Consider the following 23967-nt stretch of genomic DNA (forward strand, 5'->3'; position numbering starts at 1 on the left):
TTCTTATTTTTTGGCAAAAAAGGCCAGTTTTTTGCTTGTTTTTGCCCCCCCCAAAAAAAAAAATCCCCGAGGAGCACTCTACAAGCTTCCCAAAGCTCTGCATGCCTCCCACCTTTTTTTGCAAAACAAATGAGGCGTGCAGAGGGTTTGGGAGTCTGCAGAGTACAAAAACCTTTTTTTTTAAAAAAAAAAATTTACCTCTTCAAAACCGTGGTGCGTCTTATACTCCGGTGCATCTTATAGCCCAAAAAATACGGTAGCCTGCAATACAGCATTCCCCATCCCTGCCATTGTGTGGCAAAGAGACAGAAAAGATGTATTTTGCAAATGCACCATTCCTAGATGTATGCTAAGTATACGACTCACAACCAGTCCGTAACACTGGTGCCACAGGCTTAATTGTGCTCAGTAGACAATCCTTACTTAGCATTCATGTATGATGTTGCAATTCATCAAAACTATCCCATGTAGACACCTGAACCAGCGTTAACAATATGGGCATTACAAAATAGTTGGAATATCAGGCCGGGTAAAACTTGTGAGGTGCATCATTAGGCAAATTAAGCATTATCAATTTAAAAAAAAAAAAACGGTCATGGTAGAATGCCATAAAACATTGCCCTGTCAGATGGACTTCCACAAGTAATTAAATCGGCTCAGTATTATGTATGCAGCTGTTAATGCAACTATTGTATTTTGATCCAGGCTGTTTCCCTTATGCATTACACAAATCTGTGACATTGCAAAAATAAGTGCCTTACTAAAACGGGTCTTACAACTAGGTTGCTTTTATTTACTAACATGGAAGTTACTCATAGTAGAGTATCATAGCTATGGGCTCATTAGCTCTTGTAAAACATTTGGCAAATAATTTTTGGCTTCCTTTCCACATGCATATTCTCATCCATACAGACAGATTTTCTTTTTCTTTTTTTTACATCCTAATCTACTTTCTTCCTCTGCATTTTCCAGAAGACAGTTGTTGGGTGATCGAAACTGTAAATGCATTACATAAATGCAAGATTTAAATCAAGCCAAGAGAAGAATTTCAGCAGAACAATGCAGTACTAGCACTTAGACCAGGGGGGGTCAAACCCGATGCCATTGAGGGCTGCATCAGGGTTGTGCTTGACCTCAGAGGGCGGCGGGGATGGCTAGGGGGCCTAGCCAGCTCATGACCCGTGTCAGGAGCGCCTTTTGCTGGCAGACGGTTGCAGGAGGCCGTTGCAGCTGAAAACAGAGCTCGGGAAGACTGCGTGCGGCCCTCCCGAGCTCACCTTTCGCTGGCAGAGGCAACAGGGGTCATTTGGTGTTTCCAGGGCAGCCCCATGCGGTAGATCTAAGCCCTCACTAAGAACCGAAGGGAATGTACAACTTTAAGGTCAAGAATTGAGAATAAATGGAAAATTTTCAAGGAGAGACAATTATAACAAGAACCATAAATTGGAAGTCTTTAAACTAAAGGGCATGACATCATAGGAACAAAATACTATCCTGACTATTACACACAGAGTTAGAATTTAACTTTCAGTATCGGAAGCATAATTATTAACTTCTCACACACTCATTCTCCATTTCTAGATCCACTAGGAGTGACCTTTTCAGGATCCCATCCTTGTGTTAAGTTCTGGCACAAGGGAAGAGACTAGCAACAGCTGTCCAAATAAGCTGATCCTGGCAGAGGGTGTTCTAAGTTCATTTATGGAAGCAAGATAAAAGTTCTTGTGTTTAAGCTGGCATTTAGTAGCCAATGTTAAAACGTAAGCAGAAAGATTGCTATGGGGTCCTTGGTTCTCTCTAAGCTTGGTTGTTAAATGGTTGTTAGTTTAATGAAAAGAACAACAAGGGGAGACATGATAGCAGTGTTCTGATATCTCAGGGGTTGCCACAAAGAAGAGGGAGTCAAGCTATTCTCCAAAACACTTGAGGGCAGGACAAGAAGCAATGGGTGGAAACTAATCAAGGAGAGAAACAACTTAGAACTGAGGAGAAATTTCCTGACAGTTAGAACAATTGACCAGTAGAACAACTTGAATGCTCCAACACTGGAAGTTTTTAAGATGTTGGATAAACATTTGTCTGAAGTGATGTAGGGTTTCCTACCTAAGCAGGGGGTTGGACTAGAAGACCTCCAAGGTGCCTTCCTGTTATATACAAAAGAGGCAAGGCTATAATCACACTTCTGCAGCCACTGTGCCTTGTGCTGTTTTTTTTTTTTTTGCCACCCTTCCTGCCAATACCACTGAAGACTGTCTCATATTAAAACTTCCAGACTATTGCCTTAAAGAAGCATTATCCAAATATTGGCTTCCTTTAACCATCTTGGCGAGAAATGGGCCTAAGTTACGAAGAAAAATCTCACTTTTCAAGCAGAATGTTAAGTAAAGGACGATGTAAAATAGCCATTAATAGGCATTTTTTAACATTGCTAATTCCTAAGATTACTGTAATTTATGAAAGAAAAGCATCAGTGAACTATTTGGGGACAATCAACTGGGTTTCTTATTCCCCCTGAATAGCCTATGACCTTATATTATGCTTTGTCTTTAAGATATTTCTTTCAATTTCAAAAATGCAGCGTATTACAGTTAGTCCTCCTGTTAGACTTGCAACAGTTCATTTAGCGACTGTGAAAAATGCGCCGTATGCCCATTTTTCACACTTACGACCGCCGTAGCCTCCCCATGGTCACGTGATCAAATTTCAGAGGCTTGACAACTGATTCATATTTATGACGGCTGTAGTGTCCTGGGGTCACCTTTTGCGATCCTCTGACAAGCAAAGTCAATGGGAAGCCAGATTCATTTAACCACCAGGTTACCAAGTTAACAAGGGCAGCGATTCATTTAGCGATTGTGGCAAGACAAGTCGTAAAATGGGGCAAAATTCACTGAACAAATGCCTCACTTAGCAACATAAATATAGGGCTCAATTGTGGTCGTATGTCGAAGAGACATTAGTATTTACAATAAAATGGCAATTGGCCTTTTCTCTCTTTCTCTCTCTCTCGCTATTCCAGATGCTACCTAGTTTCAAGATTTATTGTGGTACACATTTAAAAATGTGAAATAAAAGCACACCAGCTGTTGCACTTCAATAACCTAGAGAACTGTGAGTTTACTGCTTGATTGCTTCAGGGACACACGGCAATGGAACTGATAGCTGATAGAAGATCACAGATTTCAGGAGCATCTCGTCCTCTAGATATGCTTCAAGGTTAGATTTGACTTTTAGCCATGCTGGCTGAGAATTATAGGAGTTGACATCTAAAGCAGCTAATGGGTACCCAGTTGGAAAAGCTGATTTAGGATGAAGATGTAAGATTGGTAGATCCTCTATGTTGTCACTTTCTCCATTACAAATAGAATATCTTACTATGAATGTCTTAAGAGAAAAGCAAGCTAAAGACTGAACAATACTCCTAAAGTCTGCTTTGGGAATAAAACAAGGAAAAGTGTGAACAACAGGAAGGGTCATTTTATTATATTCGGTGGGTATATTAAAAAGCCAGGAAGTTTTGGATACAAATACATGAATTAATCCAGAAGATACAGTATTTTTCGGAGTATAAGACGCTTCGGAGTATGATGCACCTTAGTTTTTGGGGAGGAAAATAAGGGGAGAAAAATTATGCCTCTGTCTACCAGCTTCCATCGGTATTCATCTGGCTTGCGTCCTTAGCAAACAGCCTGGTCAGCTTCAGCACCATTAGCCTGATACAGCAGGAGCAGCTGATTGGCGGGTGGATCAACCTCCCGGAATACCCCCAATCAGTTGTTCCCAGAGGTGAACTTTAACAACAGGTTCACTGGTAATGAGCGCATGCAAAGGAACATGAACCCCTGGTCTCCTGCTTTCTAGCCAGGTGCCTTAACTACTCATCCAAGTTGACCGTATAATGCAACTATAATAATACAACTACCCATTTCCCCAAAAATAAGACATATCCCCAAAATAAGCCCTAGCATAGTGTTTTTTTACACATGTGTCTAATATAAGCCCTAACCCCAAAATAAGTCCTACTTAAGTGCCTACGCAGCCACCCACCCACCCATTTTGTCTGGCTGCTCACGGTGCCACCGACATGAGGTGAGAGGTGTGTGGAGCTGTCTCATGCACCCTGCACTGGCTTACCTCAGGGCCCCCACAGATGGGCCATCTCTTTGTGGCTGCAGCACAGGCGGCACGCTCAGTCTCCTACTCTGTTGCAGCCTCAAGCATAAGTGGGCTGGCAGCTACAGGGGGTCCTGATGAATGGGGTTGTTGGAACTGCCGCCGTGAGGCGAGGCAGATATCGGGGCATGGGTGGCCTGGTTGTGGGGGCCCTGAGTTAAGACAATGTGTGGCGCATGAGGAAGCTTCACCCCTCTTGCCTCACAACTGCAGCACTGGCAAGCCCGTGGCCTCCTGCCCCACCACAAGCAGAAGTAGTGGGCCTCTTGTACATGGGGAAAAAAATAAGACATTCACCAAAATTAAGCCCTAGTGCTTATTTTGGGGCCCCCAAAAATAAGACCCGGTCTTATTTCTGGGGAAACACAGGGAAAAACACTTTTATGGGCAGGTATTGGCTCTAAACTAGAGGTGGTATTCTGCTGGCTTGCCCCGGTTCAGGCAAACTGGTAGCGGCAGCAGTGGGAGGCTCTGCCCACTCACCCAGATGTCATCACAGATGCTCTGAGCATGTGCAGAAGGTTCTGTATATGTGCAGAAGTGCTGTGTGCGAGCAAAGTGAGTGTGAGCAAAGCGAGCATGCGCACACTCCCAGTTCCGAACCACTAGCGAAGGTAAGAGAAAACCATTCCTGATCTAAACATGTATCTGTTTGAAGAAACTGAGTCCTAAAATGAAATATATGAAAGCATATTGGAATAGCGACTTAACAGTAGGGAAGCATTAATATTGGAAATTATCACTGGCTGGATATAAAGCAGTTCTCCATTGTCCCTCGTTCCCATTTGAAGTTTTCAAGTACACTTTAATTATTAGTTTCACAGGGAATTCCTTTGTGAGCTCAGCTACTGCCTGACCTCTTTTGTTTTTGCTGCTCACTGAAACGTTTTTTGTTCTGGTCTCACATCGCCTTGTTCTTGGTTATTAAGCAACCCTGGGACAATCAACCCCATCACGCCCCTTGGGGCAGAAGCCTTCTCAAAGCGAAGCAATTAAGCAACGAAACATAAATGAGGATCAAAAGCTAATAATGATGAAAAACAAAATCAAAGCTACAGCTAAAGCAATAGGCAAATGGAGAATTAATAGCACATGTTGTTGGGATGGCAGAAAGCTGCCGAAAATGCCTTTTATAAGGAATTGGAGTGGCTTTTCTCACAAATGTGGTAATTCCGGCTGTGTCCTCTAAACCAGGGGTGTCCAAACTTGGCAACTTTATAAAGACTGGTGGACTGGGACTAGAAGTCCATAAGTATTAATGTTGGCTGAGGAATTCTGGGAGTAGAAGTCCATAAGTATTAATGTTGGTTGAGGAATTCTGGGAGTAGAAGTCCATAAGTATTAATGTTGGCTGAGGAATTCTGGGACTAGAAGTCCATAAATATTAATGTTGGCTGAGGAATTCTGGGAGTAGAAGTCCATAAGTATTAATGTTGGCTGAGGAATTCTGGGACTAGAAGTCCATAAGTATTCATGTTGGCTGAGGAATTCTGGGAGTAGAAGTCCATAAGTATTAATGTTGGCTGAGGAATTCTGGGAGTAGAAGTCCACAAGTCTTAAAGTTGTCAAGTTGGTGGCCCCTGTTCTAAGCCCATGGAAACCACTTTGCAAATAAGATGCCCGGAAGAGGAACGGATCTATGAAAAGAGAGGGACACGGAGGCACGCAATCAGATCATTGTCCTCCGATGAAAGGACAGCAGGATGGGACTCGACTGCCAGTTATGAGTCATAAGTAACGAGTGCCAGTGGGCGCTGCCCTGGGTGCCTGGCAAAGCGGAGGGAAATGTCAAGAGGCTGGAAAAGAACGTGGGAGCTATGGGAAAAGACGGCCTTTCGGCTCGGAGGCCATTATCCACGTTCTTTCATGCATCAAAGAGTCATTGGGTGTTTTTTGGCTACAGCTAGACAAAATCAATTAAGGCTTAGGGTGGGCGTGTGTGGGAATAGAGAATCCCAATGCTGTGCTTCACATTTCACAGAGCAGTTTTATGAATAAGGGGAGTGATGGAGCCTAATGTGTTTCTCTGCTTAGAAGTAATGTTATACAAGAAGATAAAGGTAAAGGTTCCCATTGCACATAGTCGTTCCCAATTCTAGGGGGTGGTGCTCATTTCCGTTTCAAAGCCGAAGAGCCAGTGCTGTCCAAAGATGTCTCCGTGGTCATGTGGCCAACATGAACTAAACGCCGAAGGCGCACAGAAAGCTGTTACCTTCCCACCAAAGGTGGTTCCTATTTTTCTATTTGCATTTTTACATGCTTTTGAGCTGCTAGGTTGGCAGAAGCTGGGACACGTAACGGGAGCTCTCTCCGTTATGCGGCGCTAGGGATTGCAACCGCCAAACTGCTGACTTTTCTGATTGACAAGCTCAGCGTCTTAGCCACTGAGCCACCACATCCCTTTGCACAAGAGAATACTCAGCTGCAAATAATACTAAGTACAACCAGCAGAGGGAGCATCTTGTATTTGTCCTCCAATAAGGGAGTTGAAGGGGCTAAACAGAGAATATAGGTAGTCCTCGGCGTATGACGGTTCATTTAGTGATTGTTCAAATTTAAAATGGCATTGAAAAAATGGACTTGCGATGCTTTTTTCAGATATAGAACCGATGCAGCATCCCCATGATCATCTGATCACAACTGGGGGGCTTGGCCACTTATATTTATGACGATTGCAGTGTCGCAGGATCGTATGATCCCCTTTTGCGACCTTCTTGCAAGCAAAGTCAATAGGGAAGCCTCATTCGCTTAACAACGGTGTTACTTAACAACTGCAGTGATTTACTTAACGGTGGTGGCAAGAAAGGTCCTAAAAGTGGAGGAAACTTCACTAAACACATGTTTTGCTTAGCAACAGAATATTTGGGGCTCAATTTTGGTCCTACCCCGAGGACTACTTGTAGACTTCTCTCTCCTTTTTTGTTTCTTCCTAAGGCTTAAAGCAGGGGTGTCAAAATCATGGCATCATGTGACATATCATGAATTCCCCCCCCCTTTCACTAAACCGGGAATGGGGGTGGCCAGCGCATGACGCACCTGGCCCGCGGACCACGAGCTTGACACCCTTGGCTTAAAGGAATTGTCCTGACTGAGGCTTCCCAAGAGCATGAAGCAAACTCCTGGTCCGACAAAAACTCCTTTTATTAATTTATTGTGAATTCTGCTCATTCACATCCAGCAAAGTCTTTCAAGGGAGGATTTACAGTCACAGACCTTATCTGGCTTGGAGAGCTGCCAGGTCGATATCTGCTAAACTTGGCAAGGAGTCTTGGAAAGTCATGAACGAATTAAGCAAACTAATTGTCTCCAGCAAACTCCACTCCCCTTTCGCTCCTCTTTCATTTCCTCTGGGAGAGGCCATTCATTGTCCACTTGTGGCCTTACTCCCAAGTCGACCCCTGTTATTTAGCTGTTCCCTTCATCTGGCAACTCTGTGCATGCGCACACTGGAAACCGGCTCCAGCTGTTCATCTGCCTCACTGATGTCTGACTCTGAAGGCAGCTGATAATTGGCATATGGCTCTGGCCCCCTTTCTGCCCCCGACACAGAGCCCTCATCAGAGCCTTCCCAAGACTCCAGGACTGGCCCATGTTCCTCCCCAACCTCCTCACTGTCCAAATCTGCTGCCAGTTCTGTTGGCTGCTGGCGAGCCACAACAGGAATGGCTTTTTTCCCCTGAAATCTATTGCACTGCAATACAACACTGCAAGAGACCTAGATTTTTGGTGCAAGGTTCTGGAGTCAAAGGCAAAAATGTGCTTTGGAATGCTGGATGGAGAGCTGGCACATAGCACCTCTTCAAAACAGCCAGGCTTCTTTGTAGATTGTTCAGCAGCCCCTCTGCAGATGCAGTCTGAAGGAAAGACATGCTTGGTTTAGGAAGCGACAGGCAGGGTGCTGCAGAGGCACCCCCGCATGTTCTGAATCACCTTTTTGCCTTCACACCTGAAATAATTTGAGGGACGTTCAAGGTCAGCCTGACAAAATGGCAAAGGAAAGCAGTATAATTGTTGTGCTTTTGTCCCCCATTATTGTGATACATAGTTTGGCATCGGCCTTCCCTAAGTGGATGCTCTCGAGATACATTGGATGACTTCAGATTTCAGATTTAATTTATTTGTATGCCGCCCTTCTCCGGGAGGGACTCAGGGCGGCGAACAACTCAAAAGGGGAAAGGGGATACAAACACAATACATATAATTAAAATACACAAGAGTCATACAGCCATACAAGTCGAGAGGGGAGGGGAACTCATCAACCCCAGGCCTGCCGACACAGCCAGGTTTTGACGGCTTTCCGGAAGGCCTGGAGAGGGGTGAGGGTCCGAATCTCCGCGCGGAGTTCATTCCAAAGGGCCGGAGCTGCAACAGAGAAGGCCCTCCCCCGGGTAGTAGCCAGGTGGCATTGGCTGGTAGACGGAACCCGGAGGAGGCCGACCCTGTGCAATCTAACGGGTCTGTGGGAGGTAATCTAACGGGTCTGTGGGAGGTTCATTACTCTAAACTAGCATCTTATTAGATTATATGCATTAAGGCTCCACATACCATATTTTTCGGAGTAGAAGACAAACCAAGATTTTGAAGAGGCAAATTTTTTAAAAAAGGTTTTGTAGATCAGTTCTCCATGAATTTGTCTAATCCCCTTTTGAAGCCATCCAAGTTATAACCATTATGATAATAAATTCCATAGGTTAGTTAGGTATTGTGCAAAGTTCATTTTAAATTATCCTTCTTCCTGCCTCTCTTCTACAGGGCATGCATAACTTTATATGCCTAAATCATTTCCCCCCCAATTCTTTTCTCTCTCTCCAAAATTACAGAATCCCCAACATTCTAGGTTCTTTTTTTTTAGTAAACTAGCTGATAATCTGGCGTAGCCTGGGTAGGTAGGTATTTATCTCAATCCTGTATTAAAGGGAGCCCCTTGTGGAGTACTGCGAAGCCGTTACCATGGCAACTTCACTGTGCTGTACAGTAGAAGCCATTTTAAGGCACAACAGGCTGTATCTTAACAGAACTTGAATCCAAAATGCACACGATTGCTGTCAAAACTACTGTGACTTGACACTATAGATATAATTCAGTCCTTTTCATTTCAGCGGCCCAGGCGTTCCGGAGTTATGCTAGAACACACACAGACACAGACACATCCACACAACTCTACAGCACTGTACAGTAGAAGCCATTTTAAGGCAGTATGGTTGAATCCATTTTAAGGCATAACAGGTTCTTAACAGAATACACACCCTGAAGGATGTTAGGGGTGTCTTACCCTCACAGTATTTGTTTCCAGAGTAAGTCATCTGTGTACCAAGTTTGGTTGAAATTGCTCAAGGCGTTCCAGAGTTATGCTGGAACACACACACACACACACACACACACACACACACACACACATATTAGAAAAAGATATGTTCTTTGAGCCACTTGATCATTTTAACTGCCTTTGACTTCATCCTTTCTAGCTCTATTATACCCTTTTTTCAAATATAGTGGCTAGAACTGTACACAGTTCTCCTGACATGGAAATATCACAGATTGATAGAATAACTTTGATGCTTTTATTTATAGCCTCCTTGCTTAATGATACTTAGCATGGCTCTTTCCTTTTTTCACAGTTCACAAATGAACTATTTGCTATAAACCCAATCTCTTTTTTTCTGATTATAGTCACAGACAGTTCATACCACACCAATGAGTATAGGAAGTTGGAATTTTTGTCCACAATGCAGCTAGTTGATCTGGTTTTGGCATTTGATTAACCAATCACCTGGTTTAAAGAGATCATTCCAAAGTTCTGCATAGTCACTTTTTTGTTTTCTGCCATTCTCATTGGTTTAATCCCATCTGCAAATTTGGTCAGTTCGCTGTTTGTTCCTAAATTAACATTATTTATGGACTAGTGAAAAAGCACTTCTTTCAAAATGGGTCCTTGAGGAACTCAGAATATTGCCCATTTATTCCTATTTATTTCTTTTGAGTTTTGAACCACTTAACTGTTCATAAAAGAACAGGTGCTCTTACAGGTGCTCAAAGTACATTTACTTTGATGAGACAATGGTTTGGATTATGTTTATGAAGATACAGGATCAATTAATTTTATATTCGGTGGATTGTTTAACACATTCACTGAAACTCTATTTATAAAGTCTTGCTACTGCTAAATACTTACTGACTGTAAAGTAATAGGCTATTTGCAATTACTGTATTTTTTGGAGTATAAGACGCACCGGAGTATAAGACACACTAAAGTTTTGAAGAAACAAATTTTTTAAAAAAGTTTTTGCACTCTGCAAACCTCCCAAAAATGCCCCGTTTTTTGTGAAAATTACCCTTTTTTCAATTTTTTTATAGAGTGCTCCTAGGGATTGGGGGACACTTGAGCACAAAATGGGCCGTTTTTCGCTCATTTCTGCCCTCCCCAGCCCCCAGCAGCTCTCTGAAAGCCTCCTACAAGCTCTGCATGGCTATTTTGGTGAAGTGGACAGGGTTTTGGGAGGCCAAAAATGCTTATTCAGTGTATAAGACGCACCCAGATTTTCAGCCTCTTTTTTGAGGGAAAAAGGTGTGTCTTATACTCCGAAAAATACAGTATTCTAAATTTCAGATGAAGAATATTTATACGTGAATGAGATTTTGTATATATAATTAACTAACTAACTGTAACTAAACTGTCAGGCACAAGAAACCAGGAGACAGGTTAAAGTTCAAAAGCACTGCAGATTTATTCCATACCCAAACTATATACAAGAATCTGATCTACTAACAGTCATGGCAAATTGGTGAGTCAACAGATTTCAAGGGAGGCTGGACTTTCAGGCACGTATGGACTCCAGACTGATGATGCATTTGACCCCGCCCTCAAACTCACCCTGGTCATTTGCTACATCAACCAGAGCAGTGATGGTGAATCCTTTCGACACCGAGTGTCAAAACTGCACATACACGTGTGCCAAAACTGAAAGGTGCGCACACATGTGCGGATGCATGCACAAACATGCATGGACATGTGCTACTGCACAGCAGAGACCTGAGGACCAGCTGGCCGGCGGGAGGTGGGGCATCGTGGCAAGATCTTTTTCTTTCATGAGCTTCTGCTTCGTCGCTTGCAGGGAAACAGAAGCTCACAAAAGAAATGCCACAGAGATATGACCTGGGGCGACGGCGCACGTGCGAGCAGAGAGAGCTCTGTGCCATAGGTTTGCCATCATGGAACTAGAGCCAGTTTGGTGGTTAAGGCACCAAGCTAGAAACCAGGAGACTGTGAGTTCTAGATCCACCATAGGCATGAAAGTCAGCTGAGTGAGTTTGGGCCAGTTCCTTTCTCTCGGCCCCGCAAGATTGTTGTGGGGAAAATAAGAGGAAGAAGTCCGTATTTGCCACCTTATTTATAAAAAAAAACAATAAAGGCGGCATAAAAAATAATAAATAAATAAATGGACAAAGTAGAAGGGTTCAGTTTTTCTCTTTCACTTGTCTTTGTGTTTTAGGAAAAACAGTGCATAACACACACACACACACACACACACACACACACACACACACACACGTCCCCATCAGATTAAAAGTTCTGCTGACCAAATCCCCTTTTTTGTTATCGTTCATTTGAATTTTGCCTACACATAAATGGATATAGGAACAACAGTCTGAAAATAATATGAGGGAGCCAGAGTCCATTTAGATTTTGTGTGTTTGCTGGAAATTCCAGCAATATATTAGATTTAAACTCTCTGCGTTTCTTGCACTGGAATACCATCTGCAATATACAGTTGAGTTGAAACTTGACTTTTAAAAGTCGACTAAGATAAGATAAAGCAGGATGAAATTTTATACTCACCTTCAAAATTGTTCTGCCATCAAATGATTCCCTTTCCTTGAACGGTTTGCCCGTGGCTCTGTTATTCGGTTCTTCAGCTACAAAATAAATGGGATTTCAACTCAAACTGAGTCAATGCCTTTTCCCCAATATATATAACCCAGTGTTGCCTGGGTATTTATTTATCCTAATCCTGTATTAGATAAGAAAAGCCCTGATTTCAGCAACAATTAAAATAGTTACAAATGTTTTCCCTGTGCCACCAGAAGCCATACATTTGTCCTCAAAAATAATCAAAGACTTGTTGAAAATGTCCGGACCAAACGTAATTTCTAATGTTTTTTCCCCCCTTACCAGGGGCAGCTCCCTTGTGGAGTATTGTGAAGCCGTTACCATGGCAATTCCACAGCTGAACAGTAGAAGCCAGTGGTGAAATTCAATTTTTTTTACTACTGGTTCTGTGGGTGTGGCTTGGTGGGCATGGCAGGGGAAGGATACTGCAAAATCTCCATTCCTACCCCACTCCTGGGGGAAGGATACTGCACAATCCCCATTCCCACCCCACTCTGGGACCAACCAGAGGTGATATTTGCCAGTTCTCCGAACTACTCAAAATTTCCGCTACTGGTTCTCTACAACCTGTCAGAACCTGCTGAATTTCACCCCTGGTAGAAGCCATTTTACCGCACAACAGGCTGTATCTTAACAGTATTCTGCCACATACTTCCCAACGACCGATAAGATCACACAGGAAGGGCCTTCTCCGGGTGCTGTCAGCCAGACAATGTCGGCTGGCAACTACCCGGGAGAGAGCCTTCTCTGTAGCCGCTCCGACCCTCTGGAATAAACTGCCCCCAGAGATCCGGACCCTACCCACTCTCATGGCCTTCCGAAAGGCTCTTAAGACCTGGCTATTCCGGCAGGCCCCGGGCTGTTGAACTCATGATTGAGTTCCAGCCCCGATTAGACTGGGTGTATGTTGTGGTCTTTTTGATCTATGTCTCTGTGTTTTTAACTTCTATTTTTTAAATGTATTGTTGTAAGCCGCCCGGAGTCCTTCGGGATTGGGCGGCCTATCAATTCATTAAACATCAACATCAACATCAACAGAACACATAACCTGAGGGGTGTTAGGTATATCTTACCCCCACAGTATTTGTTTCCAGAGAGTAAGTCATCTGTGTACCAAGTTTGGTTGAAATTGCTCGAGGTGTTTCAGAGTTATGCTGGAATACACACACACCACCATAGGTAGGTAGGTAGGTAGGTAGGTAGGTAGGTAGGTAGGTAGGTAGGTAGGTTGGTTGATAGATTGATAGGCAGGCAGGCAGGCAGGCAGACAGACAGACAGACAGACAGACTGACTGACTGACTGACTGATTTAAATGCAGGGAGATTATTCTGAATTGTTTTTATCCATTTACCATAACAGCTTTTTAAACAACGGAAATTATTTCCAAAAGTACATTGTCAGAATGTTTAGAGTCATCAATATTGTCTTGAGGATTATTTAAGGCTGACAGCTTAGTGTAATAGAATCATCCAGGGGAATCCAGTGTTTTAAGATTCAGTGCTCTGTCAAAGCAAGCTTTGATAGTAAAGCATTCCCTCATCTTGCTTCCCTGTCCAGCCTTCAAGGGCTGATCATTCTGCAGGCTACAAATTTAAAAACCAGTGAGAAAAATTGGGTACTTGGGCAATCCATCCTTGTTCTCAAGGTGCCTCTAATTCCTCAAAGCTGGGAACAAACAAAAGAAGATCAATGGCTCCTTAAACCAAGAGTTATTTTCACTTGGCCCGACTGTGGATATTCCTTGCAAGTGTACCGCTACCCATCTGATCTTTAGAATCGCAGGTTTTGGGAAACATACTGAGAACTTCATACTTCCTTTTTTCGAAAAGCATGTTTCTAGTTGCCTTGCTAGGAGGAGCGTGTTCCACTGTGCAGCAAATGTTCATAAACAGGAACATTACACATGTTCTGACCTAGGCTTCCCAAGAGCATGAAGCAGACTCCTGGTCCCGACAAAAACCCCTTTTATTAATTTATGTTAATTCTGCTCATTCACATCCAGCAAAATCTTTCAAGGGAGGATTTATAGAGCTTATCTGGCTTGGAGAGCTGCCAAGCCAATAACTGCAAAACTTGGCAAGGAGTCTTGGAAAGTCATGAACTAATTAAGCAAACTAATTGTCTCCTGCAAACTCCACTCCCCTTTTGCTCCTTTTTCATTTCCTCTGGGAGGGGCCATTCATCTCGTCCACCTGCAGCTTTGCTCCCAAGTAGACCCCTGTTCTTTAGCTGTTGCCTTTGTCTGGCAACTCTCCGCATGCACACATTGGGAACAGGCTCCAGCTGTTCGTCTGCCTCACTGCTGTCTGACTCTGAACTGGCATACAGCCCTGGCCCCCTCTCTGCCTCCGACACAGAGCCCTCATCAGAACCTTCCCAGACTCCAGGACTGGCACACGTTCCTCCCCAACCTCCTCACTGTCCAAATCTGGTGCCAGCTCTGCTGGCGGGCCACAACAACACACAGTTTACTGTTCTGTCCCACCTCCTTCGCTCGTTCAAAGACGACAGGCAGACAGACTTAAAAGGAAAGAACTTTATCAGCCTCGACTCACGCTGGCTGAGAGCCCAAAGTAAACACTAAATAAAGTCTCTTGCAAACAAGGGTTACGCAGCAGAATGCAGAAACAAAACTCTTACAGCACCAAGTTTTCACGAAGCAAAATCACTTCTCCAAGTGTCTCACAAATTCAAACAGGATCGGAACTGAATTCTCCATAAACGAACGACGAACGTTGCCTTCTGCAACCAGGGTGTGGTACCATCCGTCCTTTTATCTCCAGAAGACGACACTAACAAGCCCCAGCTGCATTGTTAATCTTGCATCCCGACTCAACTCACAGCAAACTTCTGCTGAGTCACAACAGTTTACCAGTCAGGGATTTAGTTCTTCCGTTCCCATTTTTTACTTCTTTGGCAAGTCTGTTACTTCTACCACTAGTAGTCCTTGACTTGCAACCATTCATTTAGTGACCATTCAAAATTTCAGTGGCACTGAAAAAAAGGTTACTTACGACTGACCCTGACACTTACAACTGTCAATGCATCCCCATGGCCATGTGATAAAAAATCAGGCACTTGGCAATCATGGTATAGTTGGAATGGTTGCACTGGTCATGTGATCACCCTTTGTGATCTTCCCAACTGGCTCCCGGCAAGCCACGTCAATGGAGAAGCTGGATTTGCTTACAAACCACACATGAATTGCTTAACTACAGTGATTCGCTTAGCAACCATGCCACAAAGGTTGTAGTATCCAGCGCGATTCACTTGACAACCATCTTGCTTAGCAATCGAAAATCTGAATTCAACTGTGGGAGTCATAAGTCGAGAGCTTCCTGTATACTGATGATACAGGCCCAGAATTCCTAATCTCCAAAACATTTAACTCTACTTAAAGGACAGTCTTTCTTTCACGTCTTCTTCCTGTTCCTATAAGCATGTTCTGGGTCCATCTATCAAAAGTGCCATCTTAGAGCACCCAGAAGGTGTGCCTTCTCTGCCGAAGTGCATTACCCCAGCACTGTCCCTGGTGGGCTCACCCTATTTTCCTTCAAATGGAAACCTGGATTTTCCCCCAGGCCTTGAGCTAGGCCAGGGCATGCATCCATTATGGCAGGGGTGTCAAAATCAAGGCCCACAGGCCGGATTGGGTGCACAGGGGTGCCCTGGAAACAGCAAAGGACCGGCATGTGGTGCCTCTGCCAGCAAAAATTGAATTCAGGAGGGCCACGCGTGGTGGCCCTTTTTGGTGGCCGAGGGCTGCAGGAGGCCATCATAGTCAAAAATGGAGTGGAGGCCACGTGGGGCCCTCCAAGCTCTGTTTTCGCTGGCAGAGTGCTAGCAAAACAAACTACTGGCAAAAATGGATCCCTCAGCCCTGCCTCGGCCACCACTGGTGCCCACCTGGCCAGGCCCACCCCACTCAGCCCTCCGAGGTCAAACACAGCCCTGATGTGGCCTTCAATGAAATCGAGTTTGACCACTGCTCCTTAGGCCTCTGCGTGGCCCGTTTTTGGCTGGCAGAGTGCTGCAGGAGGACCAAGAGCTGGTCCTCTGATATTTCCAGGCCAGATCTGGCCCGTGGGCCTTGAGTTTGACACCCCTGCTGTACATCATTCTTCTCTTGTCATTCTTAAAAAATCTGAACACAAGCATGAAAAATAAAATTTGACTAACAATCCTTAAGATAGTTGTACAAAAGCCAATCGTGTATGCAAATTGTACAGGCAGGATAGGAAAAACTGTGGGGACCTAAGAACATTTTCCATTTTATTTGCAAGGCCCGTTGCAACAGACGGCTCCTGTATCAGCTAGTGTACTCCAGAACATTATCCACAGGCATTTATAGGGCTGTGTAATTATGTACTGTAGTACATATACAGACAAACAGAGACACACGTATCTTAAATTCAAGGTAGATATATCTAGAGCCAAGGTGGCGCAGTGGTTAGGGTGCAGTACTGCAGGCCACTTCAGCTGACTGTTATCTGCAGTTCAGCGGTTCAAATCTCACCGGCTCAGGGTTGACTCAGCCTTCCATCCTTCCGAGGTGGGTAAAATGAGGACCCAGATTGTTGTTGGGGGCGATATGCTGACTCTGTAAACCGCTTAGAGAGGGCTGAAAGCCCTATGAAGCGGTATATAAGTCTAACTGCTATTGCTATTTACATGTACCCTGTTTCCCCCAAAATAAGACCTCCCCAGATAATAAGCCCAATCGGGCTTTTGAGCGCATGCACTAAAATAAGCCCTACCCAGAAAATAAGCCCTCCCTGAAAATATTGCAACGCAGCAGCAGCCATGAGTTGACAACGCTCGCTGCCTCCTGCACCTCAAAAATAATAAGACCTCCCTGAAAATAAGGTCAAGTGCTTATTTCTGGGGTCAAAAGAAAATAAGAGCCTGTCTTATTTTCGGGGAAACACGGTAGGTATGGTAAATAGATCACTTGTTCCCCATGGCTTGATGGTTCTTTCGTACAACTTCAGATGTCCTTTTATAGCCACGTGCATCAGTTTGCCTTTAGCCCTCCATTGGAATTAAGGGTTGCTATTTTTAGCAGGCAAACAAGCAGCTATTCTTATTCTGCTTACTAAAGAAGCTTTTAAAAACAGCTTTAAAAATTAAAAAGAAACTGCAGCTCGATTAATACCAAGCACGTTTAAATGGAAAATCAGACTCAGGGTACTCAGCTGTAATCCTCAGTCCAAATGACATGTTATCAAATCCACCTTTTAAAAGAGAGGAGACAACCTTGATTAAAAAGCAATACAGAATCAAAGCTTCTCTTAGACATAAGAGAGTATAATGTAGGAACCAAATATCTGCTGGGTGTAAAAGATGCATTGAATATTTTTGCATTGCAAGATCTCAAATATATGAGTGGCGCACACAGTGGTGCAGTGGTTAGAATGCAGTACTGCAGGCCACTTCTGCTGCCTGCTGTCTGCCTGCAATTTGGGAGTTCAAATCTCACCAGGCTCAAGGTTGACTCAGCTTTCCATCTTTCCGAGGTCGGTAAAATGAGGACCCCTCATTGTTGGGGGCAATAGGCTGCCTCTGTAAACCGCTTAGAGAGGACTGCACTGTAAAGCGGTATATATGTCTAAGTGCTATTGCTATATATATCTTAGGTTTGCTATTGCTTTTGTATATATACTGGTATATGCATACGTACATACGTCCGTACGTATGTGTGCGAATGTGCGTGTGTATGTACCCTGTTTTCCCCAAAATAAGACCTCCCCAGATAATAAGCCCAATTGAGCTTTTGAGCGCATGTGCTTAAATAAGCCCTCCCGGAAAATATTGCAACACAGCAGCAGCCATGAGGTGACCACGCTAGCCGCCTTCTGCACCTCAAAAATAATAAGACCTTCCTGAAAATAAGACCAAGTGCTTATTTCGGGGGTCAAAAGAAAATAAGACTTATTTTCTTATATTTGGGGAAACACAGTATGTATGTATGAATGTATGTATGTATGTATGTATGTATACACACACACATACTGTACATACAGAGAGAGAGAGAGAGAGAGAGAGGGAGGGAGGGAGGGAGGGAGGGAGGGGGAGGGAGGGAGGGAGGGAGGGAGGGAGAGAGAGAGAGAGAGAGAGAGACAGAGAGAGAGAGAGAGAGAGAGCAATAGCAAACCTAAGGACTGTTGTAACAAACTCGGGGGTCAAAGCTGCGGTTAACATTTCTCAAAAGATCTTAATAGAGGCTCACCGTTAGGATCATTCCGGAAGACCGTGTTCATAACAGTGGCATGGAGCTTCACTCTATCCCATTCTTTCCTCATCAGCCCAGAGGTCGCAAACTGATCCACCAGTTTATCTGCTATGAGCTGAAGCCTAGGCAAGAGAAAAGGAAGTAGAGAAAAAAAGATGCCTTATTCAATAACTCGTACAGGTTGGTCCTTGAGTTACGACCACAATTGAGCCCCAAATTTCTGTTGTTAAGGGAAATACCTGTGAAGTGATTTTTAGGCCATTTTACACCCTTTCTTGCCACAGTTGTTAAGTGAATCACTGCAGTTAATAAGTGGGTAACCTGGTTGTTAAAGGAATTTGGCTTCCCCATTGACTTTGCGTGTCAGAAGGTCTCAAAAGGGGATCAAGTGACATTGGGGGCACAACGACGGTCATAAATATGCTGCAAAGATCGTAACGGTGAAAAACGGTCCTAAGTCACATTTTTCCCTGCTGTTTTAATTGTGAATGGTCACTAAGTAAACTGTTGTAAGTCGAGGACTGTATCTGTATTTATGGAAGAGATACTTTGAAGGTTCATACTCTGAAGAAGAATTAAAACAATTTGTTTCCAAACAGTTATTCTCAAAACACAAGTACGGTACAGGTAGTCCTTGACTTGTAACAGTTCATTTAGTGACTGGTCAAAGTTACAACAGCACGGGGAAAAAGTGACTTACGACAGGTTTTCAATTTTTCAGCCCTTGCAGTAAACCCTTGGTCCCAATAGCAATAGCACTTAGACTTATATGTCACTTCATAGAGCTTTCCAGCCCTCTCTAAGTGGTTTTACAGAGTCAGCATATTGTCCCCAACAATCTGAGTCCCCATTTCACCCACCTCGGAAGGATGGAAGGCTGAGTTGGCCTTGAGCCTGGTGAGATTTGAACTGCCAAATTGCAGGCAGCTGATAGTCAGCAGAAGTGGCCTGCAGTACAGCACTCTAACCACTGTGCCACCGAGACTCAGATGCTTGGCAACTGACTCATTTATGACAGATGCAGTGTCCCAGTGTTGTATGATTCCCTATTGCGACCTTCTGACAAGCAATGTCAATGGGAAAGCCAGATCCACTTAACAACCCTGTTACTAACTGATTCACTTAATAACGGTGGCAAGAAAGGATGCAAAAAGGGGGCAAGACTCCCTTAACGAATGTCTCGCATAGCGACAGAAATTTTGAGCTCAATTGTGGTCACACGTCAAGGGCTGCCTGTACGTCATTGGTGTCCTGTTACTTCTTCAAGGGGGAAGATTAATACTGGGGGGGAAAAACTAGAATAAATCCAAAGTACCAGAAACACATTTCAATCACTGGCCTTAGAATATGAGCAGCCTAGATAGCACATCCGTCACTGAAACAGAACAAAACTTCATTCTATAAAGAAAGAGGATGAGATGGGTGAGGGGGGAACGACACCGCTTTGATAGGCCAATAAAAATAGTTTGACATACAATGTTTACTATGTGGAAAGTAAGAACTTGATAAAAACGCCTTTCTGACATAAGAAAAAGGCCTATGAACGAGGTTTTTTTTTCTCCAGGGATCCTTCAGATTACTCATCCCTAACAAGACAAGGTTCATGACATACAGAGTTGGATGCTGCTGATGCTTTACTTATCCTCGAGAACTTGGTAGCTTCTCCGACTTTGATCTTATAGTGTTGGTGTTATCAAAATAATGCAGAACAAATAAATTTATTTAGATGCATTAACTCCACACTTGATTTGGCTTTATGATGTAAAGGTAAAGGTTCCCCTCGCATAGATGTGCTAGTCGTTCCTGACTCTAGGGGGCAGTGTTCATCTTTGTTTCAAAGCCGAAGAGCCAGCGATGTCCGAAGACATCTCCGTGGTCATGTGGCCTTCAGGGTCATGACTAAACCCTGAAGGCGCACAGAACACTGTTACCTTCCCACCAAAGGTGGTTCCTATTTTTTTACATGCTTTCTTTTTTTTTTTTTATGTGTTTTATTTTCCATTTCATTTTCGTACAGTCATATACTGTGCATAACCGGGGCCATATAACATTAAACAATAAACACAGCCATTCCTCTTGTCGGCAATACCCCCCAAAATAGAAACCCAATGTACCTCTTCGACCCACCATACACCCTTTCTTTCGCCCCCCTCCAACTTCCCTTCTTCCCTCCATCATTCCCCTCTACCCTACTTCCCCTCCTCCTCTACCACTCCTCTCTCCCGATACACTCCCTCCCTTCCTTCTCCCCCTCCCTCCAGTCCTCTCTCCCACCCTCACTACCCCTCTTTCTTCTATCCCTCTACTCCTCCCTTCGGTGTATTCCTACTATCTATTAATATATTCAGCTTGTCCTATTTTTACAGTGAAATTAAAGAGTAACAGTATACAAGTGCCGTCACATTACTTTAAAATCTAGCACATACTATATATCCCCCCTCCCCCTTACACCCCCCTCCCTTCCCCCCCGACTTCCCAGAGCCCGTAAACGGTATAGATTTTTAACAAACACAGTCTAAAATATATTGAGACAAAGGAAATAAAAAAAAGAAGTTAATAACATCTCTGCATTGAACTCAGCTTCTTCCTGTTACGCTAACTTTGAGCAGTTTAGATTATTCCTAATCTTAAGCATAAGCTATCTGTAATTTCTTAGTCCCATATTTGTTTTGTATATAGTCAATCCATTTTTTCCAGTCACGTTTATATCTCTCATTTGAATGGTCTTTAAGATATACCGATATTTTCGCCATCTCGGCTAGGTTTGCTTTCGAGCTGCTAGGTTGGCAGAAGCTAGGACAAGTAACCGGAGCTCTGCTATGCGGTGCTAGGTATTTGAACCGCTAAACTGCTGACCTTCCTGATCGACAAGTTCAAGTCTTAACCACTGAGCCATCGCGTCCCTTGTTTATGATGTAGTCTTGCTTTAAAAGGAGTCCATGCAGAGTTTACTTCACTACTCATTGTCAATTCTAGGAGGCGGTGCTCATTTTTGTTTCAAGGCCACTGCGCCAGCACTGACCAAAGACATTTCTGCAGGCATGTGGCCAGCATGACATCACAGAGTGGCACAGTAGTTCAGCAGTTAATATACACTGGGCTCGTAGACTGGAAAACCGGCAGTCCAGGTTCGAGACCTGAGCACCACGCGATGGGGTGAGCTCCCATCCTTACCTCAGCTCCTGCCAACCTAACAGTTTGAAAGGATGCAAATGCGAGTAGACAAATAGGTATCACTTCCCACTCTTTTCCTTTCTTTTTTTAATTGGAAAACATCTTTTTAGGGAGAAAAAGGTGGCATAGTTACACAATATGAAGATCCTTCATACGCTTCATACGGATACGCTTCAAGGTACTAGTCGTAACTTATAAAGCCCTTCATGGTATTGGATCTGGGTACTTGAGAGACCACCTGCTGCCAATTACCTCCCACAGACCCATTAGATCTCACAGGGTTGGCCTCCTCCGGGTGCCATCTACCAGCCAATGCCATCTGGCTATTACCCGAGGGAGGGCCTCCTCTGTGGAAGCTCCGGCCCTCTGGAATGAACTCCCCGCAGGGATTCGGACCCTCATCTCTCTCCAGGCCTTCCGAAAAGCCGTCAAAACCTGGCTTTGCCGGCAGGCCTGGGGGTTATGAGTGATGTATGGTTGTGCGATTGTTGCTTTTTATTATTTGTATTTCGTTTTTATGTTCCCCTTTTCCCCCTTTTGAATTGTTCGCGCCCTGAGTCCTCCTGGAGAAGGGCGGCATACAAATAATAAAATTCTATTCTATCCTGCTATTGTCAAGTAGGACAACGTAAATTAACCGTAATTCCTCGTCTGTTTAGAAACAAGAACCCTTTTTATCTTCTGAAACTCAGCCATTCCTGCTCTTAAAAGTTTTTGTTATTGCCCTGGATAGTGATTTACTAAAAAAAAGAAGTTTAAAGATGTTATGTCAGGTTACCACAATTCTATTAGCCCAAAACAAGATTGAAATAAATGGATAAGGAAAAATTGGCTTGCTCTGTTGACACTTGCTAAATTATTGCTATAAATAATTCAAGTAGGATAAAGAGTTTGCACCTTAGGCAGAACTTTACTAATCCCTATTTAAGGTAAAACATTTATTACTACTCTTCTAGTAGTACAATGACAATAAAGATTATACTTATACTCTTAATGCTCTGTGGAATTTTATACCTGATATCTATACCAAACTGGAATGATTTCTTTTTAACCCAGTCTTCACCAGAGTTTACTATATTTTCTGAAGCACCTGAAGGCAGGACAAAAAACAATGGATGGAAACTAATCAAGGAGAGAAGCAACCTAGAACTAAGGAAAATATTCCTGACAGTTAGAACAATTAATCAACGGAACTAGTTGCTCCCAGAAATTGTGGGTGCTCCAACACTGGAGATTTTTAAGAAGAGATTGGAGAACCACTTGTCTTAAATGGTATAGGGCAGAGATGGCTAACCTTTTTGTTGTTGCGTGCTGAAAGCGCATGAATGTGCATAACAGTGTACGTGCGCTCCCACACACCCATAATGCAATGCCAGTGGGACACCTCCCCCTCATTTTGGGCCTAATAGACCTTCCGCGTACGCCCCTGCACTCCTCTCTATCCCATGCATGCACGATCCCCCGATTTTCAGGTCTCTTTCAGGTGGAGCTGAGCTGGCCCAACGGCTCACATGTCCGCAGAGGGGGCTCTGTATGCCATCTGTGGCACGCGTCCCATAGGTTCACCATCAGGGATATAGGGTTTCCTACCTGAGCAGGAAGTTTAAGATTTAAGATTTAGTTTATTTGTATGCCGCCCTTCTCCGGGAGGGACTCAGGGCGGCGAACAACTCAAGGGGGAAAAAAGGGAACATAAAACACAATACACGTGATTAAAATAAACAAGAGTCATACAGCCATACAAGTCGAGAGGGGAGGGGAACTCATCAACCCCAGGCCTGCCGGCACAGCCAGATTTTGATGGCTTTCCGGAAGGCCTGGAGAGAGGTGAGGGTCCGAATCTCCGCGGAGAGTTTGTTCCAAAGGGCCGGAGCTGCCACAGAGAAGGCCCTCCCCCGGGTAGTAGCCAGGTGGCATTGGCTGGTGGACGGAACCCGGAGAAGTTGGACTAGAAGACCTCCAAGGTCCCTTCCACCTCTGTTATTCTGCTAAGTCTGGAATTTGTTTGTTTGTCTGTTTATACAAATTTTTGTGGATGGGTGTATGTCTGCTTCTTCACAAGAAAACTGATGTGTGTTCAAAAAGGACTAGTTGGTTTGTTATCTAAGATACCAGAAATTGGTATCGGAGCTGGCTACTTGAGAGACCGCCTCCTGCCAATTACCTCCCTTAGGCCTATAAGATCGCACAGACTAGGCCTCCTCCGGATTCCATCTGCCGGTCAATGTCGGCTGGCGACCCCCTGGGGGAGGGCCTTCTCTGTTGCTGCTCCAGACCTATGGAACGTGGAGATCCGGACCCTTACTACCCTTCCGGCCTTCCGCAAAGCGACCAAGACCTGGCTGTTCCGGCAGGCCTGGGGCTGTTGCTTTTGTCCAGCCCCATCCTAAGTTGTGAATGTTGTGGATCTTTTAATGTTGTCTTGTTTTTGTATGTCCTTCCCTTTCCCTTTTTTTACTTGTAAGCCGCCCTGAGTCTCTTTGAGAGTGGGCGGCATAC

The 23967-nt window shown here is 44.1% G+C and overlaps 1 protein-coding gene across 1 annotated transcript in view; it reads right to left on the minus strand.

Moving 5' to 3' along the window:
- Nucleotides 1-23967, minus strand: part of ASCC1 (activating signal cointegrator 1 complex subunit 1) — a 133062-nt gene that overhangs the window by 42399 nt on the left and 66696 nt on the right. Inside the window, exons 8-9 of the mRNA XM_032232339.1 lie at nt 18292-18416; nt 12011-12087 (exon numbers count right to left, since the gene is read on the minus strand). Of these exons, the coding sequence (XP_032088230.1) occupies nt 12011-12087; nt 18292-18416 (202 nt within the window). The remainder of the gene's footprint in view (nt 1-12010; nt 12088-18291; nt 18417-23967) is intronic.

This window comes from Thamnophis elegans, chromosome 15, assembly GCF_009769535.1.
Source record: "Thamnophis elegans isolate rThaEle1 chromosome 15, rThaEle1.pri, whole genome shotgun sequence".
NCBI classification, from domain to species: Eukaryota; Metazoa; Chordata; class Lepidosauria; order Squamata; family Colubridae; genus Thamnophis; species Thamnophis elegans.